This window comes from Coniosporium apollinis, assembly GCF_000281105.1.
Source record: "Coniosporium apollinis CBS 100218 chromosome Unknown supercont1.28, whole genome shotgun sequence".
NCBI lineage: Eukaryota > Fungi > Ascomycota > Dothideomycetes > Coniosporium > Coniosporium apollinis.
In genome coordinates, this window is record NW_006913290.1 from 154,848 (window position 1) to 171,372 (window position 16,525).

A 16,525-nucleotide genomic window follows, 5' to 3' on the forward strand; every position below is an offset into this window, starting at 1 on the left:
CTTGGCCCGGCATCGTTGTAAAAGGGCGATTCTGTCTTCGTGCTTCCCGAGGCAAGAGTATGTACCATTCATTCTCAGGCCTGTTAAAGCGGACGAACAACACTTTGCGGACAACGTTCGTCGAACCCTTCAAATTATTGGTGAAGCGTATTTTCATGGCATCATGCATCGCAAGGCTACTCCCTCTGTGAAAGATTCCATGGCAGCGTTCGAAGATATTGACTTGCTGTGAGCGTGAATGGAACAGGCAATAGAATGTCACTCTCGAGGCACTCTCGAGATCAAGTAGGATATCACAGTCATGCAAGTTGATCGGTTGATACACCAGCTGCGCTTTTCACTTATATTATTACCCTTAAGGAACAGCGCCGAAACCCTTTCAGTGTTGCACCGGAGCGCATCAACCAGTTACTCTACAGAAGGTAGTAATGCAAAAGATCACGGCAATGCATGGTCAGGTAGACAGGTATGGAGGAATGCAATAGCTTTATTTAAAGCTCTACGTCCAGTCTTTCATCTTTTTTTAACACTTTGCCAGAACGCCACAGAGGCGTACGGCCTTCCGTCCCTCTCGATTGTCGGCAACAATCCCTTGCCATTTCACCTCCGCTAATGATACGTCCTTCCTCAATCCGGTGACGGCGCGAGTGACAGTAAGACCTTGTTTCATACCCTCCGAGAAGCTGAACGTCGTCACCGACAGAGTGAAGACGTCCATGGACAGTTCACAAACCCGTGCAAATGCTCCCATCCACCAATTCATGCGTGTCGAGGCGTCGGAGTAGTCGACGAGCGCTACTAAATGACTGTTGGACTGTGGCACCGATCGTTGAACCACAAAAGCCGAACACAGTATCCTTCCAAGTAGAAGCTCCCAGCTTTGCTGAAAGAGACAAAGGAGACCCTGTAGAGGTGCCGTGGTTCGTAGAGAGCGGATGACCAAAAGTCCCATGGCATGCAAATCCCAGCCAGCAATGGCAAGTGACAGACCAGGAGACACTCCACAGCCGCCCATGCACCGAGAGAGAATGAACAGAATAGTGATAGAGAGTGTCACTCAATCTTGTCAAAAAAAAGACGCTGCAGCGGTATCCAAATCCCTTCCAAAAACGCCTTTGTCCCCCCAAGAAGTCCAACGGCATCACACCACCCAAACATCCCCACCAAGCCAAACCAGGTACGTGCCCAGACGCCACCCAAACGCCGACGCCGACGTAGTCCCCACCCACCCAAAAGCCCGCAAAAACTCCATGCAGATGCATCAAAGTCGTGCAAAGATCACCGCACACTCGCCGCAGTAGCCCCGCCCAAAACGCTCAGATTGAGTAACCGCTTGAGATCGGCTTCCATGGCCTTGATGTCGTGAGATTGAGATGTCGCGGCGCTATGCGTTTCGCGGAAAGGTGATGGAGGATGTTGATGATGTTGAGGCTGTTGGAATAGAGGATGATCGGGCAGACCGCCGGCGGCTGCCTGGATGTGGGAGTTAAGACAGTTGAGAGAGATGGCGGAGGCGGATTGTTTAGAGGTGGGGTTGGGTAGAGTTGTTGGAGGTGGTGTTGATTGTGCTATGTGGGGCTGTGTAGAACTGTTTTGAGGTGCTGTTGGCGAGGAGGGATCAAGCTCCTTGCGAAGGCTGGAAGGCCGCCTGACTGGATCGGCCATGGCGGCGTGGAATAAGGGCGAGAGGTTGCGATTGCCGTAATGGAAGGATGGATCAGTAGCTTGATTGTTTTGCGGCGCCGGTGTACTTGGCCCTCGAGCGCTATGCTGCGCCGAAGCGGGGCGATAGAAAGGAGAAGGCGACTGATCACCGGACGCATGGTTGGATGGCGTGCGTGCCGCTGGAGGCGGTATCGTGCGTTGGCTGTTTTCAGGCTGCATGGAGAACAGCATGTCTTTCAATGCCTGTGCAGTTGCCCCCTTATCCTGAGAGGTTGTGGAAGTGTAGGGTACACTAGAAGGAGCAGTAACCGACCGAGAAGATGGCAAGCGGGAGCTGGAGTGTAAGTTCGAAAAAGTTCCGCTCAAGTCTGCTTCAGTGCCACTGCCGTCCAGCTCCATCATGAATATGCCTTTGCCGGAGTGGGTGGAGGAGTGCCGAGAGTGATGCCGCTGGTCTCTGCCTGGAACGACTGACATGCTTGGCCTCGGGGGCTCGGATGAAGAAACCATCGGAGAAGGCTTGGTGGAGGGTGTAAAGAAGCCATTGCTACCAAGCCGCTTCGCCTTCTCCTCCCGATCGGCCTTGAAGAAAATATCGAGAGGAGATTCTTCGCGAGGTGGGGGTTCTAGCCTGGCAGGCGCTACATCTGAAGAGGGCGGTGACTGGGACTTGTCTGAAATATCTGACTCGGATTCCAGCTGTGACTGCGGGTCCTTCTGAGAGGACGATGTAGGGACCGATTTGGAGAAAAACTTTGGTATTGGGAGCGCGGAAGGTGCAGGCGAAGCGTGAAACGTCGGGCCAGCATACTCGGGCCTGCGCGCTGGTGTTGCGCTCGGCCTTCGAGAGCTTGACTGGCTTTGGCGATGCGCGTCCTTCAGTGGGGAGGATCTGCCGTCCGTTGCGGGTGGAGTTGCGATGGCTAGCGAATCATCCTTGGGACGCCGTGGATGTTGCCTCTTGGTTCTCGAAGAGCCGGCCGGGCGATGCGTTTCAGCACCCATGAAGAGCTCCCCAGCCGCCATCGGTTGCGGTAGAGCGCCGTTTGGTGTCTGGCGCCTGGGCCGGTGGCTCTTTGAAGGTGGGGTGCTGGCAGGTGCAGACATGGTGGTTTATGAGCGGCAGGATGCTATGTCGGTTGCAGTGAGACTTTGGTGCCGTCCTCTAGTGAGGTAACAACAGTGCGGCCGGCGGGCCCAACGAAGCGGAGCAGGAAAAGAAACGGATGGAGTTGATGTCGAAAGCCGTTATCGCGGTGGTCAGAGCTTAGACAATGCGCTTCAATTGTGGTGTTGATGGTGGGGTGTTTGATGAGCAGGATGCAAGTGAATTTCGGATATGAATACGTGCGGACGGCTCTGGTGGGAGCGAGAGGCGTTGGTGAAGTTGTGTTACGCGGTGAAGATGTTCCTGGTAGTTATCGTGTTGCCACGGGGGTGCGTGATGGGACCCAAAGCCGTGGCAGCATCACGTGAGCGCTTGGGGCGGCTCTGCTGTGGCTGACGAAACCCAGCGCTAACGAGCAAAAGGTTAGCGGCAGAATCGACGCCAGCTGAACCGTGCCTCCCGCAGGGCTGATCCCTACCTGGGTAACTTCTATCACGAACTCCGGCTTGAGCTTTCTTCAGTAGAAAGACCCACGACGCGAACACACCCATAGCTCTCTGCTCCTCGCCGCGCCGGTTGATCTGTGAAGCGCCCGCAGATACTTCGGCGTTGACCTCCGTCCAGATTTCCCATCCTCCACCCAGGGCTTCCCGCAATCCATCAGGCAGCACCCTCCACGACCGCCACCGCCTACAGTTTGCGAATTCCTTAACGTTCTCCTCCACGTGCTCACCGCAGACCTACTGTAACAGGCGCCATGGCAGACGTAGACATGGCGGATGCGCCAATAGCGCCGGCCAAGACCAAGACTTCCAAAGCCGCCGCCGAAGGCTCGACGGACGGAAAGAAGAAATTCGAGGTGAAGAAGGTGGGGATGGTGCAAAGGACACCCTGGGGGCCTTGGAGATGAGGCTGACATGGGTTTAGTGGAATGCTGTTGCGCTGTGGGCGTGGGACATTGTTGTCGACAACTGCGCCATTTGCCGAAATCACATCATGGACCTGTGTAGGTTCACTTGTACCTTGGAAATGGTGTTGGGCAGCTGCTGATAGGTACAAGGTATTGAGTGTCAAGCCAACCAGGCGTCCGCAACAAGCGAGGAGTGCACCGTCGCCTGGGGTATCTGCAACGTGAGTAGCAGCTCCTGCCCCTTATCCAGACGGGAATCGCGTTGACAGTCTCCGTAGCACGCTTTCCACTTCCACTGCATCTCGCGCTGGCTCAAGACTCGCCAAGTGTGCCCCCTCGACAACCGCGACTGGGAGTTCCAGAAATACGGTCGATAGGGGAGCTGCAGTGCAGTCCCAGTGCGCTTGGGGTACGGCGGATCAGTCATTGCGAAGCGAGCGTAAGACACTCAGTGCTGGGAAGAACGGCTAGGTGGCTTGCCAGGGGGCTCTTCATAATGATACCTGCATACGGGTCCTGTTTCATTGAGGAGTTCAGGAACAAGGCGTAGCACGACCAGAACAGAAGGACGACACGTTCGAGCTTCTTGAACCATTCGAAAAAACAAACACCCATAGCCCTGTACAACGAAGTACGACCAAGACACTTGATACGCCTCTTTTGCCCCTGTAAACCCAAGCTTGTGTCAAACAAAATTTCATCTGACTTTTTTACCATCGACCTCAATGTTTAGCTGTGATACACCTTGCTGTGGCGGAAGCCAGTCAATGGGGTTCTTGTTGAAGGAAGGCCAGGGTGGGACGACAGCGAGAAGGGTGAGGGCAGCGCCGATCAACCCGATCCAGAGGGTGAGCTGGATGTTTTGCGTCATGTAGCCGACAACGAACGAGAGGAACTACGGCATGTTATTTTCCCCAATTACATATGAGTTGTAAGGTTGGTGACCTACACCAGCGGTAGCCAGCATGGCGGTGCTGAGGAGCTCTGCCAGGCGCTGTCCCTCGAAGTCCTGCGTCAAGTCTCAGCAAACGGACGGCTCTAGGCCCGCGAAAGTCGTACAATTTGTCCCTCCAGAACGTCGCGCGCGCTCTCCAGGAAGGCGTCCGCCATGGTAGTGATCCGATGGGTCTAGAAGTGGAATTCGCAGAGTCCGGAAGAGCCGGTCTAGCGGCGTAGGGCAAGATGATTGGCTAGTGCAGGCACGGGTAGTCTCCAGGGCGGGCCGGCTGTTCCTGGAGCTCTCGAGTGGTATTGAGGTTAGACAGGTAGGCCAAACTGACAGAGATGACAGTCATACCGGACGCCTGCCAAGCAAGATGCAGGGGCGCTACACGTGCCGTCTCCTTCAGGCTTAGTGAGGCGGACGCCGCGGCAGCGGGGATTTGCGGCGGCTCCCATGTCGTGCAGTCGGCATCCGATGCGAACATGCCTTGATGCAGGTGGGCGCCCGCGATCGTCATGATTGCAGAGAGTTACACGCCCTATCACCACTGTTGCGTAGCTAATTGCTTCCCGTCGGGGAGCCAGACCGTCCCCGTCTCTCTTGCAAGCCTGATAAAAGCGGTACTTAGGTAACTACGCCGGTGCTGCCTTAAGCGGAGGACAAACTCCAAGGCTGTTTTCTCTGCCTTGTTCGCTCATTCGGCAGCAAACCCAAGCGGCATGGCCCCGTCGGCAGTGCTAGGGCCTCGTCTAGCCGATTTTCTTTCACCACGCCTGCAACCTCCTAAGCTTACCCTTTCGTCCCACCATCGTCCTCAGGACTTTGTTTACACTGCTGCGGCACCTACGCCTCTAGACTTAACTCTTCTTGAAGAGCTCCCGCGATCGGCTTGGTCTCGCTAGACACTCGCTGGTTGAACGCCATAAATACCGTTGATTCAGGACGCTCCTGACCGCTGCGCCCACCTCCGTCTGATCGCTCCTCAGATTCACCGGCTTCCACTTCACCATTCTCTTCGGCACCTCCGACGCCGCGGCGTCTTTACAGTCAACACCATCAAGTTGGCGGGCACCACTATCCACAAGTTCTCCTCCATCCGTCCCCTTCTAGGCCCAAAGATTTGGGTCATTGGAGGCGACAAGAAGCCTCCATAACTGGCCATCCGCAAATCAACAGAACTACACTATACATAGACTGAGAGACTCTGGTTTCACTCGGTGCGCCGTCGTCAGCAAGAGGCGGAGCATCTTGCACAAAGAACTTCCTCCGGCTTAGTGTAGGGCGGTCCCTACGCGAAGCCCCTTCGTCAAGTTGAGCGACTTCGCGCGGTGAGCGCTCACAAGCGGCTCGCCAGTACTGGATATTGCATCCTCTATCGTTCGAAGGGTACTGAAAAGCGAACGCGCCAACAAACGACGCAAAGTGCATTCCGCCGATTTTAAATATCAGAGCACAGCATTAAAAGGATTGCACGATGACGGACACACCGCGGTCAGATCCCTTTGCCGCGACAATCACCACTCCGGTCGCCGAACTCGATGACCATCGCTTTCAAGCAATATCTGTGCCTCCGCCGGACGCCACTATGAGCGCTACCAATCCCAACAGCCCACGCAAGGCAAACGCTATTGGGGAGGCCCGGGCCGAACAGCCGAATTTCTTTCAGCTGAATGAGCTGCTCCGACAAGAGGGCATGAAGTCCAGGGATTTCGAGCAGGCAATAGCAGACGATGATGCTAGCGTCAATGGATTCTCCCTAGAAGCAGAGAGATACGGCAGACGAGGTTCTGCTGGTAGTCGTGTCCCCGGCTGCAGAAGGAACACCGTCCGGCGCCCCAACAGGGACCAGCCTGAAAAGGTCCCCAGGTCCAGAACATCTTCCACCACGTCTCGCTCTATGTCACCGCCCAATTCCGTTGACGCTTTCGCCGATCCCGTCCGCCGCCGCGAGAGAGCAGGAACCATCAACAGCATCTCTTCCGATGTGCGGCTGGGTCTGACTCGGACGATCTCTGGTGGTACTCACATCAGACGCCCCACTTTCAGCGAAGGTAAAGACGGTAATCTTGATCCCGAAATCGCGTCTTGTCACAGCTTCGTCGAGGATGATGTGTGCCTTCCGCAGCCAGAGAAGAGCGGCAAGACTTTCACCATTGACTTCGAAGAACTGGAAGAGTTCGTTGCCAAAATCCAAGAGCACACGCCAGTCACGCATCCCTTGAAGCACAAGAAGAGCTCGCTCTCGGTCGCTTCGAAGCCTCGGATCTTTGATGACCTGCGGCCGAAGTCAGCAACCCCAACCATTCCAAGGATTGTCACCGAAGCTCCAACACCAGATGAACAAAAGGCCGAGAAGATCGAAACGGAAAGCTCAGAGCTGGACGAGACCTTTGCCGCGGTTCTGTCGTCCGAATGCCTAGGTGGCCAGCTCGAGCCGCCGCAGAACCGGTGGACCTTTTTCTCGTCGAATATGGACGACACCGTTCATGCGACTGAGCTCGGAGACCTTCTCATGCCTGGCGAAAGCTTCCGCGACCTTTTCGAGCTCGATCCCGATGGCGGCGTTTGGTGGCTTGACATGCTCCACCCCACGAAAGAGGAAGTCGATGTTATCTGCAAGGCTTTCGGAGTTCATCCGCTTACGGCCGAGGATATTCGTGTTCAAGAGACTCGGGAGAAGGTGGAGCTCTTCAAATCATACTACTTCGTTTGCTTCCGGTCCTTCTACCAGATGGACAAGACGAGCGAGGACTATCTTGAGCCAGTCAACGTCTATGCGGTTGTGTTTCGTGAAGGAATCATCACCTTCACGTTCAATCAGAACCCGCACATGGCGAATGTGCGCAAGAGGCTGGCCAAGATAAGCGACTACCACGGCTCTTTGAGTTCAGACTGGCTCTGCTATGCCCTGATGTAAGTTCCCCCCTAGCTCCTCCGTGCTTCCCACAAGCTATTCTTCTGGCCGACTAACCCCATCTCAGCGATGACATTGTCGACACCTTCGCCCACCCAATCCGCGACATCGAGCACCAAACCGACAGCATCGAAGACCAAGTCTTCACCGCGCGCGCCGAAGACTCGCGCACCATCCTGCGCAGCATCGGCGACTGCCGCAAAAAGGTAATGTCGCTGCTGCGCCTGCTGGGCGGGAAAGCAGACGTCATCAAGGGTTTCGCGAAACGCTGCAACGAGCAGTACAGCGTCGCGCCCCGCGGAGATGTCGGGCTGTACCTCAGCGATATTCAGGATCATGTGGTGACGATGATGGGGAATCTGGGCCACTTTGAGAAGATGCTGAGCCGCAGCCATTCTAACTACTTGGCGCAGATCCAAGTGGACAACTTGACCCAAGGCAATGCCGTCAACGTGACGCTGGGGAAGGTGACGCTCATCGCTACGGTACTGGTCCCACTGAATCTGATATGCGGCTTGTTTGGCATGAATGTTCCGATCCCGGGAGGCGAAAGCACGGATCTACGTTGGTTTTTCGGCATTTTAGGTGTCATCATTGGCTTTGTTACTGTGTGTTTGGTTGTTGCGAAGAGGATGAAGTTTATTTGACCTGAGTCGTTGTACGTACTTCGCAAGAGGAGAGGTAGAGTCGGATGTGGTTCTATAAGAGATCGAGAGGTGGCGTACATAGATAGAATATGTGTAACTTTGTTGTTAGACGCAAGCAAGGCTCGTTCTACTTGAGTGCCCATGCAGCATGATGCACTACAGAGTTGGATACACATGTCAACTGCGGAGCTGCCAGGTGCGTAATCTGTATCGCCCTCCTGCTGCTACTGCTTAGCTCCTCGGAACGGGTGCCGCACTGCATTCTTCAAGGAGCTCTGGCCGTTGCCGCGCCTTCTTGAGGGGAGCATTGGTTCGAAGGAAGTATGGCAGACCCTGAGACTTCTACTCAGCGCGCCTTGATCAAGCTCCTCTTCATTGAGCCGATGTGCATAGCGCGGGCGTTATAGACCGAGGAATCACGCCTCGATCCAACTGCCTCCTCCCTCTAAAGACCCTGCGAAACGATTGGGTCGCTTCAGGTGGGTTGCTAAGCTGCCGGAACATCCGTCTTCGCAATGCCCCGCACAGCAACACCACCTTCAGGGGTCTCAGCCCAAATCTCATACTTCCCGGGCTCAACTTCACGTCCGCACAGCTTGAGCGGTTCCTCCGCATAAAGTGGTGCAAGGTTGCGGTAGTCAACGGAGTGGATGCGGAGACCGCTTCCTCCATCTTCCCGGTTCTGGGATTGGGATTGGAGATGCTGCTGTAGCATGGTGACGAGGAGGGTGAAGGATAGCGGTCCGTGTACGAGGAGGTTACGGTGGCCTTCGATGGTGCGGCAGTAGTGGGGGTCTAGGTGTATGGAGTGCGCGTTGAAGGTTAGGGCGCTATAGCGGAAGAGGAGGGAGGGCGTGGGGTGCAATGTGTGCGTGAAGGAGGGGGGGTGTTGTGCTTGAGGAGTGAGTTAGTGCGCTGTATACGACACTTGGTTTACTGGACTCCCGGGGTGGGGCGTGCTTCGTGAGCTATAAGGGAAATTGGCAGAATGAATACGTAAACGCACGCTTTAGCATCTTCTCACCAGCTCTACTGGCAGCTGCCGCCGCCTTCAGCTGCTCCGGTGTTCTTTCTCGCATGAAAACGATGTTCCGCCTTTCGATCAACGCAGCTTCGCCAAAGTCCTCCTCCTGATCCCTCCATAGCCTTTCCCTGATGCTGTCTTCGTTGTCCGATTGACTGACCGGCGCCATGCGTCTCTCGATGCCCACAAATACCTTCTCGTCCCCCTCCTTGCCCTTAATCTGCACGTTCCTGATGCCCTCCATGCACACATAGCGCTCGCCATCGAGCTTCAGGCCATCGACTTCGGGATTCAAGTTGAAGCGGAGGTAACCACCAGCCCACATGCGCCTCACGAATGGCGGCCCAGGCGATTGCAGCGGGTCCGTGCCATCGGGTAAGAGCTCTTCCGAGGAGATGGTCGGGTTGAAGTAGACGAGGTGGTAGGGCGGGGGAAGGTCCTTTTCTGGGCTTTTATCTGGAAGCGTCTTCGACTCGTCGACCCAGCCGGCTGGGAGGAAGGAACGTAGAGAGACACTCAGGCGGTGGGCGTTGAGGGGTGCTAGGTCATCGTATATTAGGGGGATATGTCGCTGTGGGAGCTCCGAGTATAGATGGCTGTGGGAGTTATGGCGGCGCTGCTGGAGGGGTGTGGTCACAGTCCGAGCTGGGCTGGATGGGAGGAGAATGCTGGGGGATGCCAATCGGCGCATGAGCCGCGTGGATAGGGTTCTGGAGGACATTGTGACATTGCGCACTCGACCAGCGAGCGTGGGATGCATTAAACAACTAATTTAGGTTGAGACTTGAGGGGATGGAACGGCCCGAGGTCGAGGTCGAGGTCGAGGCCTCGGAGAGTTCGGAATCGGGAACCGGCCGGGCTGCATCTGCTTGCGGGGCTCACACCTCGCGGCACCCAGAAAAAAGTTCCGGGCACCCAGAAAAAAAGACTTGGCACCACCCAGAGCTTATCTTGGCAAAGCTGAGCCCACCTATAAAGTGCATGTGCATCGCTTATACAGCTTCTGAGCATTACATCACCACTTTTTGCTCAAATTTTTTATAATCCTATACCGTTTAGGATTGCAATTGATCGGAACAGGTTTCTATACTCTTTTCAAACGGCTAGCCCTAACCACCTAATCTCTAACTAGTCCTAACCGCTAACCTGCGGAGGATATACATATGCACTACTTATTTATTACATATGCACTGCTATATCATCGCATATGCACTGCTTAGGTTAAAAGCTCGGGCCACCCAGAGGTTAATCCGTGGGTGCCCGGAACTTTTTTGTGGGTGGTGCGAGCTGTAATCCGCTGCTTGCGCACCGTACTCCCCAAGCAGTGCATCAGGCACCGTACTACTCGTAGGTAGTTACATCACTTGTGCTATCGTCTTCCTAGATGCACTGTCCTCGACAGCTACATCGGACTCCGAGGAGTGAAAGCCGTCACGGCGTTCACAGTCTGCCGCAGAAGGTCAGCGTGCCTGCAAAAAGATGTAACCAAAGCCGGGTTGAATACCTACCTAAGGTAGGCTACGTCGACATCACCTTGCGGGTGCTAGAGAGTCCCGTCAGGCACCAGCTGAAGAGATGCACAGTGAATGCTACGTAATAGAGGCAGAGAACCGCATATGTACGAGCTTGGGTGTTCGCCGCGAAGGATTCAGCTGCCTTCAGCTCACAGCCAAGCTCGTTTCTATTTATGGGCCACCCACCCGCTACAGGGCTGTTGGAAGAGGCCACGAGGATTGAGCATGATGCTCTCTACCGCCGCCTTGAATGGATAGGGTAAGCACACCGTGGGAGAAGGTTGATTCAAGCCACTTCATCACGCCTGTCCGCGTGAGCCAGCATGCATCGTAGACACTCGTAAACATCCGTAAGCACCCTGGTCCTAGAGCCTTGCTGACGCGCATGGGACCCGACAAATGCGAGCTCTGCAAGCTATAAATTCAGCTTCTTGCTCTCTGATCGTTCTCTCGTCATCTCAAACCCTCATCTCACTGTCAAATCTTCAGACTACTCGTACTCTCTTGTTGTATCAACATCACCAAGTTTTGTTGTTATTTGAGACAGGTCCCCCACTTGTTCATAGTACTATCCCCTACAACCTCAGACTCTGCGCTGTGAAATACGTCGCTAGCATGCCAGAAGCTTTCAGCCTTGCCCCAGCAAGCGGAGGGAACGACGCCATGCAGCAACCTTTGGACAACGAATCCGGGGGCCAGCCCGGCCATGCGATGACGGCGGATAGAGACCGTCTTACCTCCGGCGCTTCAAGCTTCGCCATCAAGCTAGGCGGCCAGATGCAGCTCCAGGCACAGCAGAACCCCGAATCTGTCGTCAGCTTGTTCGAGCAAGCAGTGCCGGGCCTCGCAGACAGTGTCGTGAGCATCTCACCGCTCATCACATCCCAGACTCCAGAAGCGCTCGCCGAGCTTATAGAACGGGCACGGAGTATGGACCCAGAATACCAACCACCAAACTTCAGCAACTGGTATAACGTGAAGTTCCAGCCTCGTGCTACCACCGCGCCTGACACTGAGTTTATCCGTCCGCAAGAAGTCAATGAGGTTGTGGCCCGTATAACCAGCCTGCCTGAAGTCGATAGCATCCATCCGCTTCGTGCCGGACCACCACCTATGGCAGTCAATCCTGGCGATGATCCTCGAAGTATCAATCAAGGTTATCTCAATCCCGCCCCTGATGGCATTGACGCACGTTACGCTTGGACCCTTCCAGGCGGCGATGGCGCCGGAATCGGCTTCGTAGATTTGGAACAAGGCTGGAATCTCAGTCACGAAGACCTCGCGGCTCAAAACATCACTCTCATCTCCGGCCGCAATGCCTACTACTTCGAACACGGCACCTCGGTGCTCGGTCAGGTTCTGATGGTCGACAACAAGATCGGCGGAATCGGCATCTCCTCCCGTGCAAACGGTCGCGTCATCTCTCAGCACCGAGACGACTGGTCATACAATACTGCAGACGCTATCGTAGACGCCGCGGCCCGCATGTCCTACGGCGATACTCTGCTCCTCGAAGCCCAAGAGTTCGATCCCGTGAGCGGCGCATACTACTGGCCGGTCGAAGTCTCGGACGCAAACTACGACGCCATCCGCATAGCGACCGCTCTCGGCATCACAGTCGTCGAAGCCGGGTGTAACGGTGCCTACGACCTCGACGCCTACGTCAACGCCGCCGGGAAGGCAATTTTCAACCGCTCCAGCCCCGACTTCCGCGACAGCGGCGCCATCATTGTTGGTGCGGCGTCGTCTACCTTACCGCACTACAGGATGTATTTCTCCAACTACGGCTCTCGTATCGACGTCTTTGCGTGGGGCGAGAATGTGGATACGACCAGCACGGATTATACGGGTACCGATAACGACGAGTATACCTCTTGGTTCAACGGCACGTCGAGCGCTTCGCCCATCATTTCTGGGGCTGCGTTGATCCTCCAGGGCATCGCTGAGAGGAGTCGAGGGAGGAGACTCCCGCCTAGAGAGCTGAGGAGCCTGCTGCAAATCGAGGGCACCAAGAGTCAGGACCCGGCATTCGATAGGATCGGAGTGATGCCGAACCTTAAGGCGATCATTAACGCCCAGGGGCTGGATCATGGCTGCTGTCAGCACTGTCGCGAGAAGTGGTGCAGAAACCGCTGCACGAAGTGTTGGGAGAACGGCTGTGGTCAAGGTGAGGAACACTGCAAGGAGCGATGCAGGAAGGAATAGTCGCAAGACTATACGACATGACTGCTGCTGGAGCCGATAAGGACTGCATACATGCGCAGGATCCATGGGGATGTTTGATTACAGTGTTGGAGTAATGGGAGCTTGAATTGGGAACCGGTTTCTCCGTTTCTCGGTTGGTCGTTTCCACGCTCTGAATTTATGAGAGTTCGTCACGTTGCCCAAGGCAGTTCCTGTTCGTGTTGGATATCGGGCTTTTGGAAACTGGGGTTGATATTTGAATATGTGAGCTTCTCATATAATCCTGCCCTGAGCCGCGACTATGTCGACATTCGTGTTTTGTAACTTGCAGAACTTGAGTTGTAAACAGGGCTACGTTGCAATACGTCCCCAGAGTTAATGACAAACCTGCTTTTCCTAATACCCCTGTCCCTACACAGTCTATGGCGATGGATAATCGACCACCTACGACTTTCCCAACCCATCAAAAGCCTTAACCGCCTCCTCAGCCGTAACGTGCGCACTCGCTGGATTCGCCCCGGTGACAATCCTCCCATCCGCCAGCGCAAACGCATCCCATGGCCCAGGCGGAGCGACATAAATCGCGCCCGCGTCCGCCGCCGCCGCCTCGATCGTCGGCCGGTTCCAGCTCTTGATGGTGTCCAGCACGCCCTCTTCTTCCTCCCCCTTGGTCGTGAAGCCCGTCACCTTTTTGCCAGAAATGATGGACGCGTTGGTCGCCGGGTCGATTATGCCGGGGAAGATTGCGCCGCCGTGACACACGGCGGAGATGATGTCCCCGGATGTGTACATGGTTGAGGCGATGCGTTGGAGGCCGGTGGCGGTGGGGTAGTCTATGAGAGAGGCGTGACCGGCGGAGGCGAAGAAGATGCCGTACTGCGTGTAGAGTATTAGCTTGTCCATGGCCAGGTTGCAGTATAGGCGGGTAGGGACTTGGTTACGTCTTCGGGCTTGATATCACTGGGCTTTCGCAGATTATCCAGCTTGCGCCTGAACTCGCTCGAGTGGTCTTCCCAGACTTTGCGATCTTCGTCGTTCAGCCACTCTTTCTGCTGGCTTAGCCAGTCGGGGCTGTAGGTGCCAGTCTCGGAGACGAGGTCGACTTCGAAGCCTGCGTCCTTGAAGACGTTGAAGGGGTGTAGGGCTTCTGTGATGAAGAGGCCTGTCTCTTTGCCGTCGGGATAGAGGGGCGCGTGGGCGGATGTTACCGCTATTAGTGCTTTGCGCGGCGATGTCATTCTGGATGTTTTATATTCCATTTTGTGCTGCTGGGCTTGAGGTATAACAACTCTCAATAATGACAGGCGGACGAGCCGCGAGACACCTTTTCATGACTTTCTCAGCTGATGCTAGGCGTGACGTCGATTCTTGCTCATCAAAGAGATCTTTCCCTTCCAGAAGATGTGCAACAGTGGACCACTCGGGCAGGAGCTGCGTCCGGATCGCCCGGGGAGTTTTTGGAGGGGCTTTCAGGGGCCCCGCGGTCTTAAGTACCCACATCATCATCTGTACTTACACGTGACACGTACCTAGCTCTCTCTACATGTCTTCAGAGATGTTCAGTATCTAAGGCCTCGTTCTCCAAGGCTCCCGTGCCAAGCTCTCCACATGTGGGCCAAATGAAGGACAAGCCTTGCATAGAAGGAGAAAGGCTTCCAGCAGTCTATCACGAGACGCTTTAGATGACTGAGCTGGATAGTCGTAGTACGAGTACGAGATGTTTGCTATACAATGAAGTAGCTGAACTGCTGCGTCCAAGTTACTGTGGTTGGAGAGCGCTCCTAGTAGGCCTATGAAATGTATCATCTCATTTCAATATAGCTTTGACTACGACCTGCGACCTGACAGCTTCGATTCGGTCAAAAGAGGAATCGTCTTGAGAGAACTCCCCGGGCGTTGTGACCAGCTTTCCGCTAGACTTGCAATAGGACAAAGCCTTCCCCTTCGTGAAATTCGGATTGAGCAGAGACTGCGGGCACCGGTCATCGTCTGTCCAAGTTACTCTCCCAACTCCCCAACCACCTGCGTCCCCGAGCTACCTCGTCCAACTCCCTCAATGCTGCATTAACCGCGCCTTCCCCACCACCGCACCGTCTCCCCTTAAACTCCACAAAGAAGATGTAGTTCCACGGCGCAATGCCGCTCGGTCTCGAATTGAAGCTAGTAAGATTAAGTCCGTGCTTCTGAAAGACCGCCAACGCCCTTGTCAATGCACCCGCGTCCTCGTGGTCGACTGTGAAGGAAACGAGGCTCTTGTGTGTGTCCATGCCGTCGTTTTGGTCGTCGGGGCAGTCCTGTATCCCGGGGGTGTCATGCATCTCGCCGTGTCTGCTGTCAGGAGAAGACCTCCGCATAATGATCAGAAAGCGGGTGGTGTTATCCGGCCGGTCCTCGATGCCTTGAGCCAAAATATCAAGACTGTGGACTCTCGCCGCAATCTCGCTCGAGATCGCCGCGCTGGTGCCGGATTCGTCGCTGGCGACTAGTTCGGCTGCCCTGGATGTCGAGGAGACGTCCTGCCGCTCAGAGCCCTTTAGATAGGCCGAGAGGAAGCTCTTGCACTGGCCCCAGGCTTGGGGGTGAGAGTAAAGCTTCCTGACATGCTTGATGTTCGTCAACGGCTGCGTCTTCGGCTGCAGCGGATCCGGCATCGTTAGCGTCGGAGTTGCTCGTCCAGACGAGATGGGACTTAAGTCATCATTCGCTTCTATCACAGCAGAGGAGAACGTAGACGCTGGGACGGGTTTCTTGACATGGCCTAACAGACAGTGGCGTACGCCGACATAGGCTTCGCCGCAGACGATGATGTCTGGGTTTCGCTTTTGCAGGTCGGCGAAGAGGTCGAGCGTTTGGACTACGGAGCCGTTGGTCGAGTTTTCGAAGGGCACGACGCCCCGGTTGGCGTGGCTGCATTGTACGGCTTCGAAGACATCTTCGATGGCGATTAGGGGCTCAAGGTGGAAGTTGCTACCACTGAAGGCATTTAGAGCAGCCTGACTTTTTGTTAGCCTTTGTTACATCTTTCGCAGTGAACTACGGTGTGAATGCTGTTGCCCAGTGAATGATATTTTAAGGCAAGCGGCCAACAAAAGCCGGATGCCAGCGAGCGGAGACTGGTGTCAATACAACGTGATTATTTTTTTGGGGGGTGAAATGTATATCGAATGTGATTACGCTTGTGGTCCAGTTGTATGAATGCTCACCTGATGCGTATATGATGCCTTCGGGCCGAGGAACGCTATCGTCCAGGCGCCCTCCATGTCGCGGATTCAAGCGCAGAGAGAAGAACGACGAAGACTGGGATGCCGTCCGCATTGGGAGCTATATCGGCACGCGGTTTCAATTACATCGTTGGTATGAGGCGCGGTTCGTCCACTTCGCGCTAGAGAATTGTGGCAGGAAAGCAATCTCGGGCACAAGCGACATCGGCGTCGTCGCTTGGTCAGGTGTTGATGTCTCCACGGGTGCAGGTGACATTTGGAAAAGCAATCAAGAAGTCCAAAGTGCTCTTTGGGATTCCGTCACTTGCGAGTTTGTAGACACATTTACGAGGTCATCAACGAGTCAAACAGTCATGCCGTATTCTTTCAGTTGGCCATATAAATCTGCAATTTGA

At 55.0% G+C, this 16,525-nt stretch overlaps 8 protein-coding genes across 8 annotated transcripts; 3 read left to right on the forward strand and 5 right to left on the reverse strand.

Moving 5' to 3' along the window:
* Window positions 1–1,278: 1,278 nt before the first annotated feature.
* W97_05779 (uncharacterized protein) lies at window positions 1,279–2,772 on the reverse strand (the record flags this gene model as incomplete). The annotated part of the gene is made up of 1 exon (XM_007783661.1): window positions 1,279–2,772. The coding sequence occupies one exon, from the start codon at window positions 2,770–2,772 to the stop codon at window positions 1,279–1,281; it is 1,494 nt and encodes a 497-aa protein (XP_007781851.1).
* A 758-nt stretch (window positions 2,773–3,530) lies between these two features.
* W97_05780 (E3 ubiquitin-protein ligase RBX1) lies at window positions 3,531–4,060 on the forward strand (the record flags this gene model as incomplete). The annotated part of the gene is made up of 4 exons (XM_007783662.1): window positions 3,531–3,641; window positions 3,701–3,779; window positions 3,834–3,904; window positions 3,962–4,060. 4 exons carry the CDS (start codon window positions 3,531–3,533, stop codon window positions 4,058–4,060), a joined length of 360 nt encoding a protein of 119 aa, XP_007781852.1.
* Window positions 4,061–4,380: 320 nt separating this feature from the next.
* Window positions 4,381–4,793, reverse strand: W97_05781 (uncharacterized protein; the record flags this gene model as incomplete). The annotated part of the gene is made up of 3 exons (XM_007783663.1): window positions 4,381–4,578; window positions 4,633–4,692; window positions 4,743–4,793. 3 exons carry the CDS (start codon window positions 4,791–4,793, stop codon window positions 4,381–4,383), a joined length of 309 nt encoding a protein of 102 aa, XP_007781853.1.
* A 1,307-nt stretch (window positions 4,794–6,100) lies between these two features.
* W97_05782 (uncharacterized protein) lies at window positions 6,101–8,187 on the forward strand (the record flags this gene model as incomplete). Its single annotated transcript, XM_007783664.1, has 2 exons — window positions 6,101–7,539; window positions 7,608–8,187. 2 exons carry the CDS (start codon window positions 6,101–6,103, stop codon window positions 8,185–8,187), a joined length of 2,019 nt encoding a protein of 672 aa, XP_007781854.1.
* Window positions 8,188–8,674: 487 nt separating this feature from the next.
* On the reverse strand, window positions 8,675–9,932 carry W97_05783 (uncharacterized protein; the record flags this gene model as incomplete). Its single annotated transcript, XM_007783665.1, has 2 exons — window positions 8,675–9,081; window positions 9,194–9,932. 2 exons carry the CDS (start codon window positions 9,930–9,932, stop codon window positions 8,675–8,677), a joined length of 1,146 nt encoding a protein of 381 aa, XP_007781855.1.
* Window positions 9,933–11,340: 1,408 nt separating this feature from the next.
* W97_05784 (uncharacterized protein) lies at window positions 11,341–12,930 on the forward strand (the record flags this gene model as incomplete). The annotated part of the gene is made up of 1 exon (XM_007783666.1): window positions 11,341–12,930. One exon carries the CDS (start codon window positions 11,341–11,343, stop codon window positions 12,928–12,930), a length of 1,590 nt encoding a protein of 529 aa, XP_007781856.1.
* A 423-nt stretch (window positions 12,931–13,353) lies between these two features.
* W97_05785 (uncharacterized protein) lies at window positions 13,354–14,147 on the reverse strand (the record flags this gene model as incomplete). The annotated part of the gene is made up of 2 exons (XM_007783667.1): window positions 13,354–13,785; window positions 13,851–14,147. 2 exons carry the CDS (start codon window positions 14,145–14,147, stop codon window positions 13,354–13,356), a joined length of 729 nt encoding a protein of 242 aa, XP_007781857.1.
* Window positions 14,148–14,891: 744 nt separating this feature from the next.
* Window positions 14,892–16,169, reverse strand: W97_05786 (uncharacterized protein; the record flags this gene model as incomplete). The annotated part of the gene is made up of 2 exons (XM_007783668.1): window positions 14,892–15,902; window positions 16,113–16,169. The coding sequence occupies 2 exons, from the start codon at window positions 16,167–16,169 to the stop codon at window positions 14,892–14,894; spliced, it is 1,068 nt and encodes a 355-aa protein (XP_007781858.1).
* Window positions 16,170–16,525: the final 356 nt, after the last annotated feature.